At 49.4% G+C, this 26,280-nt stretch overlaps 1 protein-coding gene across 2 annotated transcripts in view; it reads right to left on the bottom strand.

The window, feature by feature from the left end:
• The window catches only part of STK10 (serine/threonine kinase 10), a 120,074-nt gene extending 100,364 nt beyond the window's left edge, over positions 1-19,710 (bottom strand). The window contains exon 1 of one of the 2 annotated variants that reach the window (XM_032337010.1): positions 19,172-19,710. In XM_032337010.1, the coding sequence (XP_032192901.1) occupies positions 19,172-19,327 (156 nt within the window). In that variant the 5' untranslated portion in view covers positions 19,328-19,710. Of the gene's footprint in view, positions 1-472; positions 542-19,171 lie in introns of those variants that run through there. The other variant, XM_032337011.1, reaches the window with a different exon arrangement.
• Between the last annotated feature and the right edge of the window lie 6,570 nt (positions 19,711-26,280).

Genomic DNA, 26,280 nt, shown 5'->3' with positions numbered 1-26,280 from the left:
GGTGGTAGGAATCATTGTCCTCCTATGACATAATTCACCCTTCCTGATTTTTCTTCAGTGGAGCTAACCCACCGACCTTCCCAGTCCCCAAAATACAATGGAGCAGAGTCCATTTTCAACTCTAGAAGTGGGTGGGCGACTTGTCCTGGTCAATCGGAACAAGACTGTGACCACATTAGCCAATGAGATGCAAGCTCACAACAGTAGCAGAGGCGGCTGAGGCTGCCCCAAACCCCGCTTCGTGCCAACCTCCAACACTGAGGCAGCAGGCCTGGAGGTTCAGGGACATGTGCTTGCAAAAAGAGCTTGAAAACAAAACTAGCTGAAGCAACAAGGGCTAGAGAGGGCACAAGAGGACACAGTTTGATCCCCAGGATTAATTTTTACACCAAGAAGGTACTATTAAGAGCCTCATTTTATGTAGAAGAAAACTGATGCTCAGAGAGGTGAAGTCACTTGCTTGAGGACACACAGCAGGTAGATAATAGGACCGGGAGTTGAATGCAGGTCCATGTGGCTTCAGCATCCATGCGCGGACCTCTTTGCCCAAGGTCAGATTCTGAAAAGGTTCTGCCTGGGTCTCAGTTTCCCTCTCATACAGTAGAAGGGTGAGGAAATGATGCCCAAGCTCCCTCTGCGGTCAGATGTGAGGGTGTCTTGGAGAGTGGGTGGGTCTTGGAAAGCTAGGGGTGGTCCAAGCGGATGGGGCACCTGTGGGAGTTGACAAGCAAGGAGTCACATAAAGAACAAGTGGCTGCCTGTGGCCTCTGACGTCCATCTCTCCCACTGGCGGAGGCAAGGCTGGGGTCCAGCAAAGGATGGAGGAGCCCCCGCCCAGCCTTCCACTGCTGGCTGGCAGTGACTAACGCCTCAGCCCACACCCTTGACAGCAGACACACAGTGGCCACTTGTGTTTACTGGCCCGGGCACCTCTGTGGAACAATCTTCCCCCTTGTGAAGCTCTCGGAGCCCAGCCTGGAGGAGGTGGGGACAACTCTCAAAACAGGGAGCCCTGCCCCACCCATGGGGCCCCAGCCAGTCCAGTCAGGGGCTGGGGGCTTCCTAAAAGTCAACCGCAAAGCAGCAGCTGGTGGGGACCACCCCCAGGCCCATCCCTTTCCGTCCCAGCTGCAAGCTGATCACTGTGTGACTCCCTCCTCCTCCAGGGAAGAGCTGGTATCACAGAACGCAGAGATCAGAAAGAACATTAACCACCACTTCTACGCCCCAACTCCCTAGTCTCCTCGCACGCAGATGATGAAACAGAGTTCATACAAGTGAATACAGTGACCAAGGTCCAATCTGGGACAGCTGCCTTATCCCCTTTGCAGATTCACAACTCTCTTCCTTTGGCAACTGCCTCTCTCTCTTGGTGCAAGGGGATCATAAGAAGCTCAGCCCATTGGGTCCCAGTGCACAGCCCAGGCCCAGCCACTCACTGCTGGCCCTCTCAGCCATAGCTAGTGGTTCACACTTGCACAAGTGACCCACGGCAGGCCAACAAGGTTGTATCTGGGTAGTTCTGAGTTAGTCTGGGGTTTTATGGTTTTTTGCTTACGTTATCAGGAAAGTGGCTTTTTTTCTTTCTTTGGGGTTGCTAAACAGGTAGAATGAAAGGCTGGAGAGTCTTATAGCCTATGTGGCCAATCCTTCTGCGACCCTGCCTGAGGATGAGGTCCTGACAAAGGAAACAGAGCCCACAAATGGAGAAGGGCAGATAATGAGGTCTGTGGACACCTGGAGCCAGCTGTTCCTGAAGACCGGGTTTGCCCTTAGACTTTTCAGTTACATGAGCCAATAAACTCCCTTCCGGGCTTCTGCCATTTGCCACCAAAGAGTAAGTAAGTTTGTCATCTCTGGGGGTATTTCAGCAGAGAACACGTATCCCTGGAGGCACCTCACCACACAACATACATGTAACACAGGCCACCTTCAAAAGGGTCACCAAGACCTACCAAGTGACCTTCACTGAGGCCTCTCAGAGGACCTAACTGAAAATCCAGGATACAAAGATCCAAGTAGAAAACACAGTTACTAATGGGCCACAGGCAACAGAAACCAGGGGATTCTTCTGCCAAGAGAGTTTTCCTCCGAAAAAGTAGAGATGTATATTTATTAAATTACCAGAAACGAGGAATAATGGGAACATCTAGCGTGGGTGACAAAACAGGTGGTAAAATGAGTCTGCTCATTACTGATAAAAACAGACTCAATCCTCCAGAGACAAAAATTGGCAATAGGTTTTTAAAGCCTCTTCTCCCTCATCCCTAAGAATTTAAGACCAGGAAACTATTCAAGTAAAGACAACAAAAGAAGGGTACTAAGATCATGTTCACAGGAGTCCATAATGATGGCAAGAAAATGCAAATGACCTAAATGTTCAACAATAAGACAATGGCTAACTCAGTGAGCTATTAAGCAATGCTTTAAAATGGTAAATAAGAAGACAATACAGTAATGAGAGAAAATAATTAAGCCTCAATTGCCAGTCAACAAGGCAGGGTAATAAAAGTATAGCTAAGCTAGAACTTTGGGAACATTCTGGGTATCTACAAATAAGGAGGACCTGAAAACAGAGCATAAGGAATACAACTGGTTTATGAAAATTAATTTCACTCAGTGACATCTGACAATTATCCATAGAGGTCCCAGCAAGGACAGACTGGGGATGGTGCCCAGAAGTGACCCCTTTATCTTGACCTTGTCTTGAATATATCCAGGGATGGGCACCCTCATCTGTCCAATATGGCAGTTACCGGCCACACGTGGCTGCCACACTGAATAGAGCAGAAACAGTACGTTCCCATCACAGCAGAAAGTTCTAGTAGGCAGCATTGCATAGAAGGCTGCACCTCGCAGAAAATACTTTCTCCCAAAGGTGAGGGGGCATCTAAAACTCACTGCCATGTTCCAGACCCAGCCTCAGAAACACGTTGTTTCTTCTTCTAGGAACAAACAAAGGTCTCAAGGGCCAAGAGTGGGTAGAAGCAGCTCAGGTGGTGATCAGTCACTAGCGAGGTCTCCTAGCAACCTGGCTGGGCAGCAGGCGTGAGGGAAGGCTCCCAGCCGGCCTGTCAGATGAGCAGCCTGTGGGGGTCAGAGCCAAAGAATGGAGCAGACAAGGCAAAAATTATCTATTTTCCCCAGCCTCTTGATGCCGATGGCTGTGTCAAATACAGTTCAGGCCCCTGGAACCGAGGAGGGGCTTGGTCTGTGTCCCACAGTATACAGCTGTGGCATCCCTGCCCAAAAACATTTTCTCTTTGGACAGTGAGGTTTGTGACCCATCACAGGAAAGGCTTCAACTCTATTCCCACAGGAGGAAATCTGGCCCTTGGAAGGTCACAGCAGGACCGGCCCCACGCAGGGGAAGGGCCCAACCTAAATGCAAGCAGGGTATTCTGAGGGCAGCAGACATAGAGACAGGATAGGCAGCCAAAGTGGTCTCGGGTTCAGACACCGCTAATGCCCCTGGCTGGCAGGCACGAGTCCACTGAGGAATGGTGCGCCAAAGCCTAGCCTCCCAGAGGCTCGGGTCTCATGGGCCTCAGGAAGATGGCGGCCTCCCAAGGCCGCCTATGGTCTCTGGAGGGGTAGATAAGCAGCACCTCACCTGTCTCCAGGATGAGTCCATGAGGTATGTAGAAGTACCACTATCTGCTCATGTTAAGAGAAAATGAAGGCCATTGCCCCAGATCACCCAGCTAGGAAGCGCTGTCAGGACTTGACGCAGGCCCAGCTTTTCCCTCAGAAGCCCCTGAGAGGAAATACTCCAGGGGCTCCCACCCAGTTTCCAGGTGTCCCAGTCCTCCTTCCCCAGCTCTCCCCTCACGGCCTTCAACCAGAAACCTTCGTTGGACAAATGTCAACGGCTCCCTGCTGCCTGACACAAAGTGTGGACACCCTGGCCAGGCACGCAGCGCCCTGGTGACTTGGCCCATCTACTTTTCCAGGATCCCACTCCATCCCGTACACAGCCCTTGCTGTGGCCCGTGCCCTTCTGCCTCCTACTTTCATGCCTTTCTTCGGCTCTTTCCTCCACCTGGAGCGCCTTCCCCATACTGGGCTTACCCCACAAAGTCTAACTCAACCACAGCCTGTTCCGTGAAGCGCTCTCGGAGCCCCAGCTCCCCAGCTACTAATTCACACCTTACTAGGCCTTTCTCCACAGACCTCCTGGTGCCCCAGTCATCGGTGTTCAAAGATTCTCGAACTTGGCTTTGAGCTCTGAATGGTTAAGCCCATGTCTGATTCATTTTAGTCTAGCCCACAGACCCTAACCTGGCTCGAGATAGCCAGTGGGTAGATGGGAACATGGGAGGGTGGGTGGATGGAAGGGAGTGAGGTATGGAAGGATGGGTGTGTGGAAGGATGGACAGATGGACACATGGGACAGTGAGGGAGCAGGAGCATGAATGGGTGGATGGGAAAACAGAGGAGGGAGGAATCAAGTAATGAAAAGTAGGCCTAGGCAGTAAACAATCATTAAGTCTTCTTTTTCCCCCAAAAGGCACTTGAGCCTACCTTGTTGTTGGCTTCCACGAATACCAGACTCTCTCTTTCCCTCAATAATGTAGCTGAGAAAGCTATTTCTACAGGAGCCTAACCTACGGCATCTCACCCATGTCCTCATCTTTGTCCAAACTAGAAACGGGCAAATTTCCACGAACTGATTTATGGAATGGAAACCACACAGGACTTAGGTTCAAATTCCAGCTTCACTACTTACCAGCTAAGCGCCTTTGGGGAAGGCAAGAAACCACGCTGTCGTTTTCTGACAGCCATGTGGACAATTCCAGAGACGTGGAACAAAGTTTAGAAGCCACCGTGGGTTAATCGTGAGGGAAGAGCTGGGGAAGGAGGACTGGGACACCTGGAAACTGGGTGGGAGCCCCTGGAGTATTTCCTCTCAGGCGCTTCTGAGGGAAAAGCTGGGCCTGCGTCAAGTCCTGATAGCGCTTCCTAGCTGGGTGACCTGGGACAGTGGCCTTCATTCTCTCTTAGTCCTCGCTTAGGACTGTGTATTTTTGATTTTCAAAAGCCTAAAAGCACGTTTGCCTTGTTCACCAATATATCTGCTATTATTATGTTCAGGCAGAGTATACACTGGGTATTTTAAAATAATGGATGGATGGATTGGTGTGCGTATCTGTGAGCAAACAGAAAGAAGTGATGCCCTCCACGTAAAAACAGGAAGGAAAGTGATGAGAAGTCCATTTTCCTGTCAACATATTTATATTACCGAATCTCTAGCTGGTCGCTCCTCTCTACCTCGGAGAAGCCAAAGCCTTTGACTGGGCAGGATATACACAGTTAATGAGTCCTGCCAAGTGCAGAGAAAGCACTTCCCTATCAATAATCGCTGGGCCAAGTTTCAGCTTGCAACAAATAAGACGGCCAAGTTTCAGAACAAGAGACACTTAAGGATGGCAAAGATTGCCAGGCACAAAGCAGAGGAGTGGCGTGGCTTCCAAAGCCAGCCATTTAATACCCTCTCTCTCAGGGAAGTGAAGCCTGGCGAGCCATCCCAGCACAGCAGGGAAATGCTGATCCTCCAAATCCTTCTGGGCTAGCAAATAAAAAAACCAAGACCCAACAGGATTGGCCCCAAAGATACCACGCCATGGCCTTGCCCCAAAACTCAGGCAACCTGTCCAACTTGGCCAGGGATGTGGGAGCCTTCGGATCTCAGCTCTTCAATAGTGATGGGGATCCAACCCCACCTACTGCTGATAAAAGAGAGGTGAGAAGGTGATAGAGGGCTGCTGCTCCCACCTCTCCGGAGCTCCCTCTAGCTGGAGGAGGGCCCAGAGAGGAATGGGTGCTGAGTCACGGCAGGAGGGCAGCATGGGGTCAACAGCCTAGAGGCGGGAGAGAAGGAAGAAGCTTCAGCCAGCGCCTCCTCTGCGACCCGCACCACCCACACACCGTACAAGGCTCACCTCTCTCCATCCTGACCACAGCCTTGGGGAACGTGTGCTCTTACCAGCCCCACTTTCCAGGTGGTTCCAAACCTCAGAGGTGAAAATGGCTCTATGTTTTCAATCAACAGTACTTTCCATGCTGTCTTTTATTATTTTAAAAGCAACACACACTCATGAAAGAGAGTCTTCAAGATATAATATTACAAAGAAGACAAAGCACCCATAATCCCTTGAGTGGACCTAGAAGGTATTCTGCTAAGTGACAGGAGGGAAACAGGAAGAATACCCTGTGATTTCACTTAAATGTGGAATCTAAAAAACAAACAAATGAACAAACAAACAGAGTCTTAAATACTGAGAGCTGGTGGTTGCCAGTGGCAGGAGGAATGTGAAATAAAGGGGATTATGAAGTACAAACTTCGGGTGCTGGGGGGCTCAGTCAGTTAAAAGTCTGCCTTTGGCTCGGGTCATGATCCCAGGGTCCTGGGATCGAGTCCCACATCGGGCTCCCTGCTCCTGGGAATTCTCCTTCTCCCTCTTCCTCTGCCTGCCCCTCCTCCCTGCTTATGCTCTCCCCCTCTCTCTGTCAAATAAATAAATAAAATCTTTAAAAAGAAAAAAAAAAAGAGGTACAAACGTCCAGTTATCAAATACATAAGTCACAAAGATAAAAATACACTAGAGGGAACATGGTCAGGAATACCATAACAACATTTGGTAACGGATGGTGACCACACCCATCGCCGTGAGCGCCGAGTATCTCACAGGATTACTGAATCCTTACTTGGTACGTACACCTGAGGCATTGTGGAGCGCCTCCCGCGTGCAAAGGCGGGGCTGTACCTGCCTTCACACTTCCCAGCTGTGTGACGCCAGGGGACTTATGTGACCTCTCTGTGCCTCCCTCTCCACCTTCGTCCAATAAAGATGTTGGTAGTTGCTGCCTCACAGGCTGTGGGGAGCATTCAGTAGGCTAAGGTATGAAAGATGCTTAGAACCAAGCAGGCCGTAGTGAGCTCCCCAGAAACATGTGCTCAGTGTTCTCTCGCTCGCCGCAAGGACCTGCTTCCCGACTTCATAAAAGTGGGATTAAACTGCACACACCCATCAGGCGTTTCACTGCACAGTAAGTACCCTTCTGCACTGTTGCCAATGACTGTCGTAGCATTTCACTAGAGGTCACAAACAGCCCTTTGGATCACAGAACAGTCTTCCACGGCAACGCCTCCCAGAGCTACAGGCCGTTCCACTGATCCCCATCTTGCAGAAGAGGAAACTGAGGCAACATCACCTGCCCTGAGTCATACAGTAGAGACAACGGGCAAGCCAGGTCTTGTGAGGGGAAGGGCGCCACCAAGTGCGGAGCCTCAGAGGCGGGGCTCCAGCGGGGGGCATGGGGCGCTCCTCGGGTCTTCTGAGGAGGGCTGTGCTGGCCGCAGGGGATGGCGAGCAGGGAGAGCAGAGGCTCGGCACACAGCTGGCTCTGGTTCTGGGATGCAGGCACCAGTCTCCCCTCCTTGGTCAACAGGAGCCAGCAGGAGGTTTCCTGTCACCTCAGAGTGGGGGTGGGGTGGAGGGCACTTGAGGAAGAAGGAGGCTTGAAAACGCGCTGGGCCCAGGACACACAAAAAAGGTAGAAGGACTCTCAAGGCCAACCAGGGAAGCTGGCCAGCTCTGATGGGGTCATTGCCTCAGGGTGACAAAGCCAGCTTTGATGGTGGCAACAGCCTCTGAGGCCAAGAATTGGGCCTGGGCTCCCAGACAAAACAGGCTGGAGCTTTCCAGGAAGGAGGGCAAAGGCAGGCGCGCCCTTCAGGGTACAAATGCTGCTCTCCCACCGACCACAGTGGCCTCAGCCATCCCCGGCTGACTGGGCACGGACAGGCACGGAACGGAGACCGTGAACTTGGAGCCTCTTTATCACTGAATCATGTTCATCATCATAACACAGCGAGAGAGAAATAAGCTCCAGGCTCACCCCCAGGAACCCATCACACCAACTTCTATGCAAGTAGCAACCTCCAGCATGACAAACATGGGGGGTCAACCAGGGGCCTCCAGGAACTCTGCGTGCCCACCCTCAGGAAGCCAGTCTGGTCCATCACCAGAAAGAATCATCAGCACGATGACAGCCACCTCCCCTTTTCCCTCCATTATGAGCACTATAGGAAGGTCTGGCCATGACTCAGTCTTCCCAAGTTCTCTCAGGGAAGCACTGTTTTGATCCTTCGTGTTACTGCTCAAGATACTAAGGCTCACAGAGGTGAGATGACTTTCCCAAGGTCACACAGCAAGTAGGGAGGGAGACTAGGAGAAAGCTCAGCACTGATAACCTTGCCTAAGCTCATAATCACAGTGCTGGGCCAGCCCACAGAGGAAGGAAAGTAGGGCTGGCACCTACTCATTCGTTGTTCACTCCTTCAGCAGAAATTAACTAAGCATCTACCATGCGCATTTACTATGTTACCCATAAACATAGGACCTTACATCTTTCAGAGAGGAAAGAAAATAAACGAGTAGTCACACGAAAGAAACCTAGTCTGTGACCAGAGCTCTGAAAGAAATCAGCACAGAGATATCACCTTGGTCAGGGAGGGGTGGTTAGGGCAGCCCTCTCTGAGAGGGGACATGTGAATTGAGATCCAGAGGATGAGCAGGAGCCCTGGCTGTGCAGAGCAGTAGAAGAGTGGGAGGCAGAGAGAACAGCTCGTGCAAAGGTCCTGAGACAGAAAAGGGATATACTTCCTTCAACTCCTCTCAGTGGCCCCATCCCCCCACCCTCCAAACAGAAGCTGTCTAGAGTTAACTCTTCAGTCACCAGCATGTGGTTAAACCTCTTGAGTCTCAGGGCCTGAATTCTGGCTCTGTAATTGCCTGTTAATAAGAAAACAAAACAAGCAAGCTATGGGGAAAGGAAGAAAGAAAATGTAGCAAAGGGTAAAGTAGAAAGAAAGGGGAGGATGGAAAAAAGTGAGTGAAGAGGAAGGTGAGTGCAGTGGAGGGAGGAAGACGGGACAGGGAGAAAGGGGAAGGGAGGACGAAGCACCCAGGAGCACCCCAAGCCTTAGGATGCTGTAGCACAAGCCGGGCCACACCCCCCAGAGCTCCAGCAGGAGGCCAGGAGCACCCAGCTTCCCCACCGTGACACTCACCCACTTCCCCTGCCACTTCCTCTGTAAGCCGGAGCCCTGCCTACACCCGTCACCACTTCCTCTGTGTGAGAGGCTCCTGCCACCATCTCGGGGGCTCAGACCCAGCTGAGGCTGAGGCAGGCCTAGGAAGGAGGGCGTAGAAACACCAAGGCCGCAGGGAGACACCACACTGAAGGGACCTGCGTCCTCTCCTCACCCCCTTTGTCTTTCCCTCCATACTGTACAAGAGAAAAGCACAGGCTCCTAGCCAGAGACTTCTAGGGTCAAGTGCCAGCCTTGCCATGGAAAAGCTGTGTGAGCCTAAGCAAATCAACCAGTGTGTGCCTTTCTGGGCCTGTTTCATCGGGTGTGGAGTGAGGATGCTAGCCTCTGCCTTTCAGGGGGTTAGCAGAAGCATAAATGATGAACACGTAAGAGCAACTTCGCGCTCATTTTGTTCTCCTTGAAACCCACAGAGCCTGACACACAGTAGGTGCTCAGTTAATCACTCTAATGGCTAACGCTTATTTGGGCTTTCCCAAGGTCCTGAGCCAAGTGGTTTCCATGGGTTTTTTCACCCCCCAGTCCCTTTATGATGTGGTCCCATTCCCAGTGCCACTTTGTAGCTAAAGACACAGGGGCATGCTTAAGTATTTTTTGCAGGATCCCACAACCCACAAGAGGCAGAGACAGACTTTGACTCCAGAAACTCATCCAAGTACCCGTGCCATCTCTAATCCCTGGGAAATAGAGGAGTTTTCCTTCCCTTCTCACCCTCTCTGCTTTCTTGCCTCCTCCTCACGACCATCCCTCTAGAGACCATCTCTCTAGAATCTTCCCTGCCTCCCACGTACAAAATCTTGTTCTTGGGTTGGTTGCCTTCCATCAGTTACTTCCTCTCCCTTGGTTTTGATGGGGGCCTGACTACAACTCTGGCCTTCCCTCCTACCCCCACCTGCTGTTGTCCCTGGGGTGTGGCCACGCTGTCCTACCCTTCACTCATCAGTGGCCATCCTGGCCTTGGGCAGCCAGGAAACCTGGCTCTGGAATTCCCTCACTCCCCGACTCTGGTGACCCTCCAAAAAGAGTTCCCCGCACAAGGCCGACCTGGTCAGGCCCTGGGGACTCAGGGCAAGCAGGACATTAGCTGAGCTCAAAACCATCACAACCAAATTCCTTGGCTTGGCATTCAAGGTCTTCTTGACTTGGCCCCAAAAAATATTCTTGATCTGACCCTGCCCTGGCCAGCCCTTCCAGCCAGGCCCAGCTCCCAAGTCCACTGACCACCAGACTCGAGGAGGCAACTGAGATGTACAGAGGGGGCCAGGAGGAGGGCCCAAGGTGGGGGCGAGCAGCAGAGGCCAGATTTGCACCAGGCAGCACAGTGGCCACAGGTCATCTGGGGCACCTGAAACAGGGCTAGTCCAGACGGAGACGTGTCATAAACACAAAACACAAACCCATTTCAAAGACTTAGTATGGAATAAGAATATTAAATATCTCTTCCGGGGCACCTGGCCAGCACTATCAGTAGAGCGTGCAACTCCAGATCTCAGGGTTGTGAGTTCAAGCCCCACATTGGGCACAGAGATTACTTAAACACAAAAATATTTTTTAAAAATCTGTTTTTTTATTCTATATTGATTACTATATGCTGCATATGATACTTTGGATATATTAGGTTAAACAAAATAAACTATTAAACAGGTGGCCGACAGACACATGAAAAGATGCTCATCATCACTCATCATCAGGGAAATGCAAATCAAAACCACAAAGAGATACCACCTCACACCGGTCAGAATGTCCTGCATCAAATACACAAGAATCAACAAGTGTTGGTAAGGACACGGCACACACTGCTGGTGAGAATGTAAATCAGTGCAGCCCACTGTGGAGAAGATTATGGAGGTCCCTCAAACAATTACAGAGATAGCAGGGCGCCTGAGTGGCTCAGTCGGTTAAGCGTCCAACTCTTGATTTCGGCTCAGGTCATGACCTCAGGGTTCGGAGATCGAGCCCCATGATGGGCTTCATGCTCAGCAGGGAGTCCACTTGAGATTCTCTCCCTCTCCCTCTGCCCTGTCCCCCCACCCCCAACCCTGCACGCACTCTCTCTAAATAAATAAATATTTTTTTTTAAATCGAGAAAAATAGTGATATCACACAGCCCAGTATTTCCACTAGTAGGTATTTACCCAAAGAAAGCAAAAACACTCATTCAGAAAGACCTCTGCACCCCAATGTCTACCACAACGTTATTCACAACAGCCCAGATACGGAAGCACTTCACGGGTCCGCTAATCGATGAACGGATAAAGACGCGGTGTTATGTATTACTATTAGCCATAAAAAAGACTGAGATCTGCCACGTGAGACAACATGGACGGGCCTAACGGTATCATGCTAAGTGAAGTCAGTCCGAGAAAGACAAATGCCATGTGATTTCATTTATATGTGGAATCCAGAAAACAAAACAACCAACCAACCAAAAACAGACTCCTAAATACAGAGAATACACTGGTGGTAGCCAGAGGGAAGGGGGGCTTTTATGTGAAATATGAGTTCATAATGCTAGCCAGACCTTCAGATTTGGTTCAGCCACCGTGGGAAGCCACAGAAACCAGTCCACAGGCCGTCCCAGCCTCCCAGGCCACTGACTGGCAACCTCAGGCCTCACTACATGGCCTCTCTCCCAGGCCAGGCTTCTCTCCAGTTTGCTATCAGAACCCCACCTGCCTGCCTAGTGGCAGCCTTCCCCTTTCCCCACGAGCCCTGCCTGTGTCCTGCTACAGCTCAGTCAACCTGGCAGAACCCTCTCCTCCTCCCCGCACCCTGTGCACCCCACAGCAGAGGAGGACGCTGGCCACATGGACCTCCCGGGAGCCAAATGCTGTGCCCTCCATGTGGGGTGAGCACTAGTCTCAGCCCCCACCCTACACATGAGGGAACAGGCTCAGAGACCAGCCACTCGCCTGAGCTCGTACAGCTGCAAAGTGGGACAGCCAGGACTGGGACCCTGGTCCATCTGGCGGCAAGGCCTGAGTCTTTTACCATACACTCAGGGACTTGTCACACAGACACGAATTAATCCTCTTTGCCCCACTGAATCAAGCCAGTTCACTTACAGGAGGGAAGAGTGCTGAGCACGAACAAGTCTGCCCCCCACGGGACATGTGGCGATGCCCGGAGACTATCAGCTGGCACAGCTAGTGGGGAGGGGGAGGAGGTACCAGCACTGGCGATATTTCTAATGACTAGAAGCTAAGGATACTGCTAACATCGTATCATGTGTGGGTCAGCACCCCCTCCACAAAGAATCCCCACCCAAATGTCAACAGTACCAAGGTGGGGAAGCCCCAGTGTGAGACAAGCTGGACCCCAACACCAGACCTTTACTGTTCAGCTGCCTGTACCTGCCCACCTATGTCCCTCCTTTTTCCTGAGGCTCTTCCTTGCAGCTGATCTCTTCACTCTGACAAAAGACATGGTGGACACGGCATCCTGTGATGGGAACGGAAACCACCCCTCAAGCAATGACGACAGCCAGCACAATGACCCCCCCCAATCAGCTGGAGCTGACCCCCTGACTCACACCTATGCAGACAGACCACAGAGAGGCCATGCAGTGATGGACAGTTAACCTTCCCCTCATTCAAATATGAAAATGTCCACCCAAGGAGAGGCACAAGCCTCCAGAACATCACATACCCTGTCTGTACAGGCGTTTTTCTGTAAGGTGCGTGCAGGACCCTATGCCCGCCTCTACGTACAGTGACAAGGTTCCCTTTCTAAATACTCATCCTAACCCTCGACAAAAGGAACCCATTCACTCTCTCGCCCAGGGACTCTCAGCTTTAGAAGGTAATCCCATGATGTCCTTATTTGCTCCAAGTTTCTCTTGTGTGACAAGTTCACCTGGTGTTGTCTTTATCTGTGACTCACCGAAATGCAAACTCACACTGGTTGGGTCTCACTATAAACATTATTTCTTTTCTTTGAAGATTTTAGCTCCATCCTAGGACCCCGGGATCATGCTCCAAGCCAAAGGCAGCCGCTTAACCAACTGAGCCTCCCAGGCACCCCTATAAACACTATTTCTTCCTTGTCCCCAGGGAAGCAGCAGTAACCAGCCACGGCCTTCTCTTTTTGATACCACAAGCATCAACAATAACAAAGTATCTTCCTTTCTTGCCCACTTCCTGAGTGAGGATCAGATGCTAAAGGGATGTTCCTTCCTCAGCTCCTTTAGCCCTCCTCGCCCCCGGATTATTCTGTCCTTTTACAGATAAGAGCCTGAAGCTCAGAGTGCAAAGTCCCCAGCTCTGCTTGAAACCCAGATCCTCCTGGGCCCCAAATTCCTTCCCTTAACCACCCCATCCTACTGCCCTGACCAGAAGTTGGAACCGGGAGTGGCCATGCACAGCTGTTTTCTGCAGGGTGTGGGGCAGGCAACCCTGGGAGTGTCCCCTGGTCTGGGTAACCTTGGGAGGCCAGGGGACCCCGCATGCAAGTGAGGGCTGGGGATCTGCGTAGTTGTTGAGTTACCATCGCCAGGGCCTGCTCTGGAGCCTGCTAGAAACAGTCCTAGTTTTAAATCAGCTGCTGAAGTGGACCCTCTGAGGTCGGCAACACCCCAGGAAGCTCGGGCTACTGGAGTTTAGGACCAAGCCAGGAACCCACTCACAATAGCACGGACTTCTATTTAAAAACACCAGGCTGAGCGGAAATAAGGTTACTGCCTGGGGGCAGATCTCTTTCCGGAGGAGGAGGAGGAGGCGCAGAGGCCCAGCCCTGGGCAGCCCCAGAGGAAGCAGAAACCCAGGCCTTACAACTATGGGCAGGAGAGGAGGTGAAAGCAGGGCCTGGGGCAGGAGGAGCAGAAGGCCTGACAGCTGGCTCCTGCCTCACTGGACCTCTGCTTTGTCTGAACCAGCGGTATCTAACTGGCACTTGAAGGGTGAAGGTTAACAATGGGTCTCTGGGCTGGAGGGCACCTGAGGCCCCCAAGGAGGGCGGACCCACCCAGGGCCCCAGAGGACTTGCTGATTGGCCCTCGACCAGAACAAGAGGCAAAAGGGAGACCCTACCAACTTCTCTTGATTGTTTTTAAAAATCCACCCTCGGAGAAGCAAAGCCTTCCGTCCTTCTGTAGGAATTCAGTAATTCCCTTCTGAGCGTCGAGCCTAAAACAGGATTTAAAACACAAGAAGAACTTCACTAGCAGACCTGCTCATCAATGCACAGATGTGCTCTAAGGCTCACTTTGGAGATGCCAATGTTGTCCCAACACCACTGACACATCACAGAACAATTTCATCTAAGCACTGAATTCCTGTCGGCTTGGGTGCAGTTTTGGGGACCAGAAACACGAGATGAACACAGAACACTGCACCCAGCTGAACCGAGCGGCGAAGAAGTGCTCACGACGCACAGGCACGCCCCTCCAACATCTGTCAGGGCCATGTCTGGGGTCCCACTTAGTGCCTGACTTCAGATAACCCTCCTCCCACCGACGCTTCCCCTGCAGCCACGGGTCCCGCCCCCATGGCCACAGCAGCCAACACATTCTCATCCTACAGTGCTGGAGTTTGTGTGATATGCTTGTATTTCTTACCTATAAACTTGTGTACAACTGCACCCCCGATTTTTTCAGATTCCTATCTTTTTTTTTTTTAAGTGGGCTCCTGCTGCAGTTTTTCAGTGCTCTGCCCTTAGCACTGTATTTTTTTTTTTTTAAGATTTTATTTATGTATTTGAGAGAGAATGAGTGAGAGAGAGCATGAGAGAGAAGAAGGTCAGAGGGAGATGCAGACTCCCCAAGGAGCTGGGAGCCTGATGCGGGACTCGATCCTGGAAGTCTGGGATCATGACCTGAGCCGAAGGCAGTTGCTCAACCAACTGAGCCACCCAGGCATCCAGCACTGTGTCTTATAAGACAGTGATTCTTACGGTTTTTGTTCAGCATCAAGGTCTTTTGGGGAAGGCATTATTTACATTATGGCTAAACTGACTGCATTACGTAAAATGCTTAGTACAGTGCCTGGCACATAAATAAATATAATCATAAGCATTTAATCAACTGTGACTTGTTGGGGGAAAAAATGTCAAAGGCACCTTGAATGGCTTAGTCAGTTATGCTTCCAACTCGGTCGGCTTCGGCTTGGGCTGTGATCTTAGGTGGTAGAATGGAGTCCCGTGTGGGGCTCCGAGCTCAGCGCACAGTCGGCTGGAGATTCTCTATCTCCCTCTCCCCCGTCCCTTCCTTCCACCCACAGATGGTCTCTAATAAATTTTTTTTAAGTTAAATATCCAATAAGATTAAGACCAAGGCAGCACTGAGCCATCCCAGAAGGTACGCAGGAAGCATTTAGAATAATACTAAAAGACATTTCAGGAATGAAAGATGGTATAAAACACTGTAGGTATGTGAGATAACAACTCTGCATTAAAACATTTTTTTTCACCGTAAAAAAACGATTAAGTCTGTAAGGAAATATAACAACATGTCAAGAGCAATTGATGGGACTTAGGGTGATGTTCTTCCCTTTACCTAAAAAAAATTTTCTTTGTTTACTCCCAATTTGGCAAGACCATACGCCTCTTAACAGCTTAAAGATAACGTAAGATCAAAACCAAAGTAATTTTCAAGAAGCGGAAAAATGGGGCACCTGGCTGGCTCAGTCTGTGAGGCAGGTGACTCCTGGTCTCAGGATTGTGAGTTCAAGCCCCATGTTGGGTGTAGAGATTACTTAAAAATAAAATCTTTAAAAAGGAGAGAAAAAAAGGCAGAAAAATCATCTCAGCCTGCTAACCCAACTCTTGATGTTAGCTCACTGTGTGCTCAGCACGTGAGTGCCTGCCCTGCTGCTCTAACAGAAAGCCCGTCCTGCTCAGAGGCAGCTTTGTTCCACTCAACATCAAACTCTGCCACCTCTTTCTACCTTGTCTTCAGAATAAAGAGGATTTTTAAGAAGCATTCTGAAATGATACAGGACAAGAATTTTGAAACTACATATATATATATATATATAGTAACATTTGCTTTGTATTAAGTCATGAGCTAGAAATTATTTTCTTCTGATATCAATTTGCATGGCATAAGGATTAGGTAAGAATGACCTTGACGCCACCCAGAATGAACCCTATCCTCTTCTTTGTCTCCTGAGGCCAACAGTTCACTGGTTCATCAGGGAGAAGAGGAGAAAGGGGACTCCAGACTCGAGGCTGCTAATGTTTCAACTCTGAGCTTCTGCAAGACCTTCATCAGGAAATCTGCAGTCAGAGTCCTGTCCTAACAAGCACATGACAAATTGAGATTTCTAAGGCTGCATACACCAGGGAAGTCCTCAGGAAGGACTTCCCCATGCTGGCTGCCAGGAGAACAGAGGGAAGAGATGGTGCTGGCCATGTCCCCTCCAGTTCACAGCCAGCCAGCTGCCCAGGCACCGTGTCAACATTTTACAGTCCCAGCCATAAAACCTAGATGGAACTTCTGGCCTTTGCTGCCCCGGTGGCCATGCCAAGGAACAATGAAGTGGAAAGGAGTTATAGTCACTGACAAGAGTCTTTAGTAAAGCACTACCTTATTCAACTTGAACTTCAAGAGGCTAAGCAAGCAGCTTTTCAGAGGAGGACGCATGGGTGACAGGGATCTTCAATCCACGGTGGGTCTTCCATAGTGGGTAACTGAAGCTCAGAGCCTTGGGTTCTAGTCCCTTCTTTGGGGGCCCCAGTATCCTCGCATATAACATGAGGTTGGGTTGGAGGAGCGGGTCACACCCCAAGGCCAGGCAGGTGATGTGATATATTGTCTGGGTGTATCAGCCATCACACACAGCTCTCTTGCTTTAGCTCTCCCTTGTCTTAATTATGAGAAAAATCACAGGTTCCGAGGTGATGGGGGGGAGCTGTGCTGCAGCCAACGCACAGCATTGGGAACTAGATTCTCTTAAAAAGGGTCCACTTGGCCTGGACAACCAGGGGACAAAATAACTTGTGAATCAGATGCACTCCTTTGTATGAGACCTCCAGAATACCAGAGGAGTTTTACAGGGCTAAGGGAGGCGGAAATGACAAGCGAAACTGACAAGGGGAAATCTTACAGCATAAAAGTAAAGTTCTGCATTTAGGCTTAAAAGAAAACAAGGGGCGCCTGAGTGGCTCGGTGTTTTCAGTGACCAACTCTTGGTTTCAGCTCAGGTCATAATCTTGGGTCCCAAGATTCAGCCCTGTTTGGGCTCTGTGCTCAGCACAGTCTCTTTGAGATTCTCTCCCTTCCCCTCTGCCAACTCCCCTTACGGTGACCACCCCCCCTTCACCTCACACCAATGCTCCCATGCTTGCTCTCTCACTCTCTAAACAAAAGCAAATGAAATGAAGGAAGGAAGGAAGGGAGGGAGGAAGGGGATGAACCATATGGAGCCAGGATACACCGAAAGAGAACAAGACTGCCAGGGAAAGCCAGCCCCTATCGGAGAAAAAGTATCAGTGCAAGACAACAATAAGCCCTAAGAACACCAACTGAACCTTCTGGAGAAAGGAAGATGTAGTAAGCTGACCAAGGGTCCAGCTGCCCTTATGATGGTCAGGGCACATCTGGAAGGGCAGCGTGTGTCTGGAGATGGCAAGATGCCACGCTGGGAAGGGTAGAGAAACTATGCCTCAGATACCTGCAGAGCCCTCAAGAAGAGAAGGGCGGCCAATCAAGGCAGCCCCAAAGGCACAGTGTGAGCGATTACAGAGCCCTGCTTCTCCAACCCCAGGACCTCTGCTCCAGTGGGCGTTCTACCCAGTAACAGGAAATGCGGGCTCAGAAGGGAGATGGTAAGGCAACAAACAGGCACCCCAGGGGTCTGGTTGGCCTCAAAACTGCCTACAGGAGCAGTACTTCTCTAAAGTTACTGTGCTTAGCAATCACCTGAGCATCTTGTTAAGATGTAGACTTTAACTTAGCAGGGCTGGGGTGGGACCAGCCATTCCGCATTCCTAATGAGCTCCCAGGTGATGCTAATGCCATTCCTCCAGGGACTACAATTCCCTAACTAGGTTCTAGACCACTTTCAAGGTGGAGAGCAAGTCCTGACCACGTGGGCCTAGAGAACCACCACCACCACCACCCCCGCCCCGCCGTGGTCCAGCCTCCTAAAACGGCAATCCTGGGGTCACAGTGGTGGACAAGCTACTGGAGCCCCAAGGAGAGTGGGCCGGTGTCTCAGGAGCGAAGATCCCTCCTGGAGTTACACAGCAGCTCAACATGGGGGATCCTCTCAGTAAAGGTTCCCTGGGGAGGCGGGGTGGGGGTAGATCAGGGAAAGGGTGGAGTCAAGCCCTCTGTGTTTGCGTCCCGAACACCACTCAGCAACTCAGCATTGGTTCACAGGAGCAGCAACCAGACAATGACCCGCTGCAAACGCGTCTAGAATTAATCAGCTCTGCCCCACCCATGCCTCCACAAAAGCTTTCTGCCCCCTTATTCCTCCAGGGAAAGGTGACTGAACACTGGAAAGCTCCCCAGCGGTGACTCACACACACACAATCAAATCCGATCCCCGCAGCGCAATATTCACAGAGCCCTGACCTCCCCCTTCCTCCCGCCCAGCCCGGAGCCCACCTTTCCAAGCCTAACCCCTCACTCTCGAGCCACCCGTTTTCCTGGCTCTGGCCTATTTTCAGGTGTGTCCCCAACTCCACCGATCCCAACCCTTCCAGACTCGGCGAGTTTCTGTCTCCACTCCTTTGCATTCTCACAGCATCTGTGTGGCCTGTCTTAAAAGTATGCCTAGAATCAGTTTTACGGCGGCTGCGTCTTCTCGGATGCCAAGGTCCTTTAAGCGCCCCCTTTGTCTCCCCCTGCGGCGCCGAGTGCGGTGCCGGAGGCACAGGAAGTACTCAGGAACGGAGCTAGGGCAGCGGCGGTGCCCAGAGGGGGCGCCCACCACGCAGGGACCAGCCGGGCTGAGTGAGGGTCCCCAGGGAGGAGCGCGGGACCCCGAGTTCAAGACCGGCAGCTCCTCTGCATCCTCCGGAGCCGGGGCCAGGGCTGAACCCGGCCGGCGTCCCTTCCTTCCGGAGCCGCTCCACGCGCCCAGGGCCACCCATCCCTAGCGCCCTTACCTTGTAAACCTTTCCGAAGGCGCCGTCGCCCAGCTCGCCCACGATCTCCCACACTTCGTTGGGGTCCACGTCCCGGCGGACGTGCTCATATTCGCGGGACTTTCTCTTCTCGAATGTAGACAGGCGCAGGATGCGGCGGAAATTGGCGAAAGCCATGGCTGGGGGCGCGCGAGCCGGGGGGCGAGGTGGCGCCGGCTCCCGCTCGGGCTCGGGCTCGGGCTCGGGCTCGGGCTGTGGCTCCCGCGGCCGCGAGGAGGAGGGGTTGGAGGACGCCGCCGCGCTCGGGGGTTCTCCCCAGACCCGCCCTTCCCCGCAGCCAGACCCCGGTCAAGTGCGCCCCGGGCTGCGCGCGGCGGGAGCACCCGGAACCGCGCTGGCGGCCACGGTCCCCGCCCCCGCTCGGTCGCGTCCCCGGGGCCGCCTCCCCACTGCCCGCCCCGCTAGCGCCGCACTCCCGCCCAGCCAGCTAGCCCCGGGACGCGTTCCCGGGACCTGGCCCCGAGCCCACCCACGGCCGGGCTCCACCTGCCGCTCCCAAGCAGCGCCCGGAGACCCCTTAATTGGCTGCGGGCGCTCCGCGGCTCCGCCCGTCGCCGCAGGGCACTCTGGAAACTGTAGTCCCCCGCGCGCCGCGCGTCCGCGAGCCACGGCAGGGCTTTAAGAGAACTTAGGGTATCCCTTGGCGGGACTGGCCAAGGTCTGCGAGGCCAACCGCACCGCACGGCTCTCTTAAGGTCTGTGGGAGCGAGAGGGGAAGAAAATTGGCTTTCGCGAACGCCTACTGATTGTCCCCCGAAGGCCAAAAAGCTGAAGGGCATTCATCAATGAATCTGCCCCGCCACTACACTGCAATTCCGCTTTGCTCGCGCCTACTTTTCAGGTAGGGGACGCCCGGCGGGCGAAGACACCCGCCAGCCCCAGGCTGCACATCCTGCTGGAGGATCCGGTGCGGTTTCCTCGGCGTGGTGCTGCCTCCTAGTGCACGAAATGCCGCGCCCCTTGCGGCCTCCGCTAGTCCCCGGAGGCCGGGGCTTCCCGGCTCGTTTCCTGCTTCCAGGGGCTCTCCCGCACCAAGATCCACAACTTGGCCAGCATGAGAGGGCTGGGAGGAAGAGCTCCTTGGGGACTTTTTAATCACGTGCTTCATGATGCATCTTAAGATATGTTTGCATATTAAGTAAAAGCTTTCTTGGTCTTCACTTCCCAATTTAAAACTGAGCTCATTACAGAAGGAAGTGAAGTTTTCTTTGCAAACCATCATCCTTGATCCTGACTGTTTGACTCACTCCTCGGCTGCTGTGCCAGCTACTGTTCATTCTCTATAGGACAAGTATACTTTTACCTAAATCTACAAAGTGGTTCTGTGAAGATCGTTAAAGGAAATCTCTAAATGGAGTTCAGAGGCTAGAAAGGGGAGCCCATAGCACCCATAGTCAATAACAGGAAAATTGAGGGAGCCTGGGTGGCTCAGTAGGTTAAGCCTCTGCCTTTGGCTCAAGTCCTGGTCCCAGGGTCCTCGGATCCAGCCCCGCATTGGACTCTGCTCAGCAGGCAACCTGCTTCCCCCTCTCTCTGACTGCCTCTCTGCCTACTTGTGATTTCTCTCTCTCTCTCTGTCAAATAAATAAATAAAATCTTTTTAAAAAATAATAGAAAAGTTGTCGATTGCAGACTCCAGCATAAGAATACTCAACAGGAACATCATCAATACAGGGCCCAACAGGGAATGATGCACACATTGCAAATTGGGAAGAAATCCACTACTCTGGTAACTCAGCCAGTGGAAAACCATCATCACCCTGAACTCTTGCTTTTCTCCAATAAAGTTTCCTTTAAAATGATTCCTCCCAACTTTCTCCTTCTCCATAAAATAAAGTTTCTCTTTGTTGTTGGACTTGCCTATGGTTTTGTCTTAGCTTGCATGTCCGGAATTGCAGTTTTCTTTTATTCTCCTATAAACCCATTTTGCTGATAAAATAAACTGGCTGTTTTATTTTTTAGGTTACATTTCCAAGTAGAGGATGCTGAGGGGTGGGCAGCCTGCAAAGGTTGTTATGGTCACTTTACCTTATAATCAAATGGAATGTCAGTGAATGTCACACTCTGGGAATCCCCACCCCTATGGAGAATGTCAATGTTGAGATGTTTTCACCCCTTCCTGAGCAGTGTGCAAATAAGAAATGTAATTCTAAGTTTGAAAAGCTAACTATAGAACCCTGGTTTGCTGGTGGTGGCCTGCACAGAGGGGCACCCTACTAAAGGTTGCCAGGAGTTCTGGGGAATTCTGGGGCTGAGGGTACAAAGCACTTGAGAGTCAACCCACCTGAGAGGCAAGGAAATGGGAATTTTTCCTCCAAGCCCCATCTGTCTGTGACCAAGGGCTGCTCCCTAAAGCAGCACTTCCAGCCTGCTCTGCTGAGGGACAAGAGAACACCCCCAAGTTAAGAGATGTCATGAGGCTTTGTACAGCTTCTACTAACAGTCCTTACATTTCTTTCTTTTTTTTTTTTTTTTAAGATTTTATTTATTTATTTGACAGAGAGAGAGATCACAAGTAGGCAGAGGAAGGTAGAGATGGGGGGGGGCGAGCAGGCTCCCTGCTGAGCAGAGAGCCGGATGCAGGGCTTGATCCCAGGACTCTGGGATCATGACCTGAGCCGAAGGCGAAGGCTTTAACCCACTGAGCCACCCAGGTGCCCCAGTCCTTATATTTCTTATTTCTTTTCCTTTCCTATAGCATTTGCTAGGATCTCTAGCTATATGTTAAATAGCAATAATGAAAATGAAAATTCCTGTCTTGGTCCAATATTTAATGGAAAAGGATTTAAAGTTTCTCCTCTAAGTATGATGTTTATGAAAGGATGGTAGCAACTGATCTGTACAAAAAAAAAGAAGCCTCCTGATAGTCCTAAAATTCGCTAATAACTTTTTATCATATCATTGTTATATCATCTACTATAAAGTAGAACTGTATAAAATATTTTATGCATTTATCACATAAGTTAATCATAATATTAGCCATATGATTTTTCTCCTCTAGCCTCAAAACATGGTGAATTTCATTGATTAAAATCGTCTTACAGTCCAGGAAAGTAAATATTTTGCCTGGAAAATCTTACATTCAGGATTTTCTTATCTATTCACAAATCAAATGGGCCCATACTTTGTTTGTACTGTCTTTATCTTGTTTTAAAATCAAGGTACTGTTAAAATAAAAAACAAATTCAGACCAGGCTTAAAAATTCCCCAAGCAGACAAAACCATTTTAGTCATACAAACAAAGCTTAATTTAGCTTATTTTGCAAGACTAACTTGACCTAGGTCATTTCTTACATATGCCTCTGGAAATCACAAGCAAAACTTGAACTGTTTCCTAAGGTTGATATAAGGTAACCACTGACCAGTTCCTTATCATTTAAGAGAATTCTAATAATGAATCACTGTGAGAAATAGACAGTCACTGCTTTCTTACTATATAAACTGTTTTTATAACAATATACCCATAAGCCTCATTGTAGGTTTCAGTTTGAGTATTTCTGATCTGCAAAATGTCTTCTTGGTGTGTACACCAACTTGGTATGTACATAAACTTTTCTAATTACTACTTAAGTGATTTGCTGGTTTTATTACTATTATTTCTGAACTTTTTAAAAAGATTTTATTTTTAAGTAATCTTTATAATCAATGTGAGGGTCAAACTCACAACCCCAAGATCAAGAGTCCCATGCTCCACCAACTGACACAGCCATGTGCCCTTCCTGTCTCACTTTTGATTACAGTTTTGTGGGGTTTTTTGTTAGATTTTATTTATTTATTTGCCAGAAAGAGAGAGAGAGCACAAGCATGGGGAGTGGCAGGCAGAGGGAGAAGCAGTTTCCCTGCTGAGCAAGGAGCCCAACGTGGAACTTGATCCCAGGACCCAGGGATCATGACCTGAGCCGAAGGCAGACACTTAACCAACTGAGCCACCCAGTCATCCCTTGATTGCAGTTTCTTACTGCGTTTAGACATTGCAAATATCTTTCTGATTTCTCATCCCTCTGTTAACTTTGCAAACAGTGTCTTCTGTTGAGCAAAAATGCTTAATACTGATGTAACTGAACTATTTTTGTTTTAATTTTGAAAGTTTCAAAAATCAACTTTGAGGCTTAATTTACTACTCAGTAAAAATGCACCCAGTGTCAGCCTACAGTTCACTGAGTTTTGACAAATGTAGATACCCATAAAACCATCACCATAGTCAAGGTACAGAACTTTTCCAACATCCAAGAAACTTCCTTCTGCTTCTTCACAAGTCAATCTCCATTAACACTCCTGGCCCGAGCAACCTCTCATCTGGAATTGGAATTGTCTTTCCTAATTTACCATATAAGTGGAGTCATACAGCATGTGCTCTTTTAAATCCGGCCTCTTTCCATTCAGCATAATATTTGTGGAGATTCATCATGGTGTTACATATATTTGTGGTCCATTCTTTTGATTACTGGGAGTGTGCTTTGTATGGATATACCATAACTTGTAATTCCATTCAGCTGTGAATGAACATTTGAGTTGTTTCCAGTCTTTAGTTTTTAGAAATAAAGCTGCCATGAATATTTGTCTACAAGTCTTTGCATAGACCTATATTTTCATTTTTCTTGAGTACCCCTAAGAGAGCAATTGCCGAATCCTATACTAAGTATACGATTAACTTTATAAGAAATATCCAAGCAGTGCCTGGGTGGCTCAGTCAGTTAAGAGTCTGCCTTTGGCTCAGGTCATGATCTCAGGGTCCTGAGATCAAGCCCCACACCGGGCTCCCTGCTCAGCAGGGAGTTTTCATCTCCCCCTGCCCCTCCCCTGATCGTGCATGCCATCTCTCAAATAACTAAATAAATAAAATGTTTTTTAAAAAAGAAAAAGAAACTATCCAAGTATTTTACACAGTGGTGTTATCACTTTACATTCCCACAAGTGATATTGCTCCAAACACATTATCATCATTAATTCTAGCCATTCTTGTGAGTACATACATACTGACATTTGCCCTCAAGACATTTGCCCAAATCCTGAACTACAGAGCTTAGGGAAGGAAGACAGAAAATACAAAAGAAAGCCAATAGGCTCACAGGCTGAAAAGTTAAGCAGAGCCCAGATGTGGTCTCCAAATACAATTTTCCATAAAATGAGACTATGACTCGTTGGGGAAGTGCTTTCTAGATCTAAGACAAAAAATGTCTGTCCTCGCATCAATGTCTGTGTCAAGGTTTGAAACAGAATAGAGAATGTGTACAGATGGTAAGTATGCACATATAAGATGCTCAACGTCATCGTCAGTCATCAGGGAAATGTATATAAAAACCACTGAATCAGTTTGGATAGGTTAGGTTATGCTACAATTAAAAAAAAACCCATCTTGGTAGTTTACACAAAGATCGATTTCTTACTGTATAGTAAGCTATAAAGAATGTCACATCTAAGAAAAAAATGGATGATCTACAAAATTACAAATTTTCTTGAGCATCTCAGAGAAGTGAGGTCCCAAGACAACCAAGTGACCTGAGTTCTGGAAATCAACAAGCTCCTGCAAGGATAGATAGGGCACAATACCCTGTTCACATGGCAGCATGTGGCTGAAAATGGTGGCCCCCATCCAAGTGGCGGAGAGAAAAGCAACTAAGGTTTTGGCAAAGGGTTAAACGCAAAATGTGGGCTGTCATATCGGTGTGGAATAGTTGGAGTGCCCAGGTACAAGGGGTGGTCACACGTGCTCATAATCTCCTTCCCACAAGTGAGAGACACTGGGGGCAGGGCCGCAGACTGAAGAGTGCCCCTTCTTGCCCATGCAGGAGTAAAGGAGGTGGTTGATGGCCACCCGAGGATGAGTATAAGGGCTCCAAGACTTCCCCAGAAGTAGCAAAAGCAACTGCACTCAAAGCAAAAGCTTTGTGCTGTTGAGAGAGGGGAACAAAACCCCTCCCTCCCAGGGCCAACTTCTGGAAGTTGTTATAGTAGCTAGTAGCACTCACCCTGACTGCTACACTGGGAAAATGTTGTTAAATGGAGGACGTTTTCTTCTCCCTCCCCTCCGTGCCAGTGGATCTTTCCTATTGTAGCTCTTGGTAAATTCTGAACGCACCTGCAACTAGATTCCTCACACGACATTATTTTTAGTGTTGTATACAGTTAAGATTCGTTTAGGTTTACTCACACATTTTTAATTTCTGGTGCTCTTCTTTCCTTCCTGAATTTCTGTGTTTCCGTATGGGATTATTTTTCTGTGCCTGAAGAACTCCCTTATGGGTGTTATTTTTCACAGTTTTTATGTGTATGGATTTAGTTTGCTAATGTTTTATTTAGATTATTGCTTTTATGTTCACGAGTGAGATTTTTAACTTGCTTTTCTTATACTGATCTTGCCATGTGTTGATATCAAGATTATGTTAGATACATAAAATGAGTTGGAGAGTTTCCTCTCTTTACAATTCTCTAGAAGAATGATAAAGCCTGCTGCATATTTTTTTTCCTTTTAAGTAAACTGTATGTCCAACATGGAACTCGAAATCACAACCCTAACATCAAGAATCATCCCCATTACCGACTGACCCAGCCAGGCACCTCACGTGTTGTACATTTTAAGCTTACAAAATATTTTATGTCAATTATATCTCAATAAACCTGGAAAAAGAATTGTAATATAACTAATTTAAAACATATATTGATTACAAATTGAAATGATAACATTTCAGACATGGGGTTAAATGTTATCAAAATTAATTTCACTGCAGGGCACTTGAGTGGCTCAGGTAAGCATCCTACTCTTGGTTTCAGCTCAGGTCATGATCTCGGGGTCATGAGATTTTGAGATCGAGCCACTCAGTGGGCTCTGTGCTGGGCATGGAGTCTGTTTGGGATTCTCTACCTCTCCTTCTGCCCACTCCCCAACCATGCATGCTCTCCAGACAAACAAATAAATACAATCTTAAAAAATTATAATAATTTCAGTTCTTTCCTTTCTTCCTTCCTTTCTTCTTCTTCTTCCTCCTCCTCTTCTTCTTCTTCTCCTTCTTAAGTAGGCTCCACTCAATGGGGCCCAACACCAAGCTTGAACTCACGACCCTGAGATCAAG

This window comes from Mustela erminea, chromosome 3 (assembly GCF_009829155.1).
Source record: "Mustela erminea isolate mMusErm1 chromosome 3, mMusErm1.Pri, whole genome shotgun sequence".
Classification (NCBI taxonomy): Eukaryota; Metazoa; Chordata; class Mammalia; order Carnivora; family Mustelidae; genus Mustela; species Mustela erminea.
This window is presented reverse-complemented; position numbering and strand designations above follow the sequence as displayed.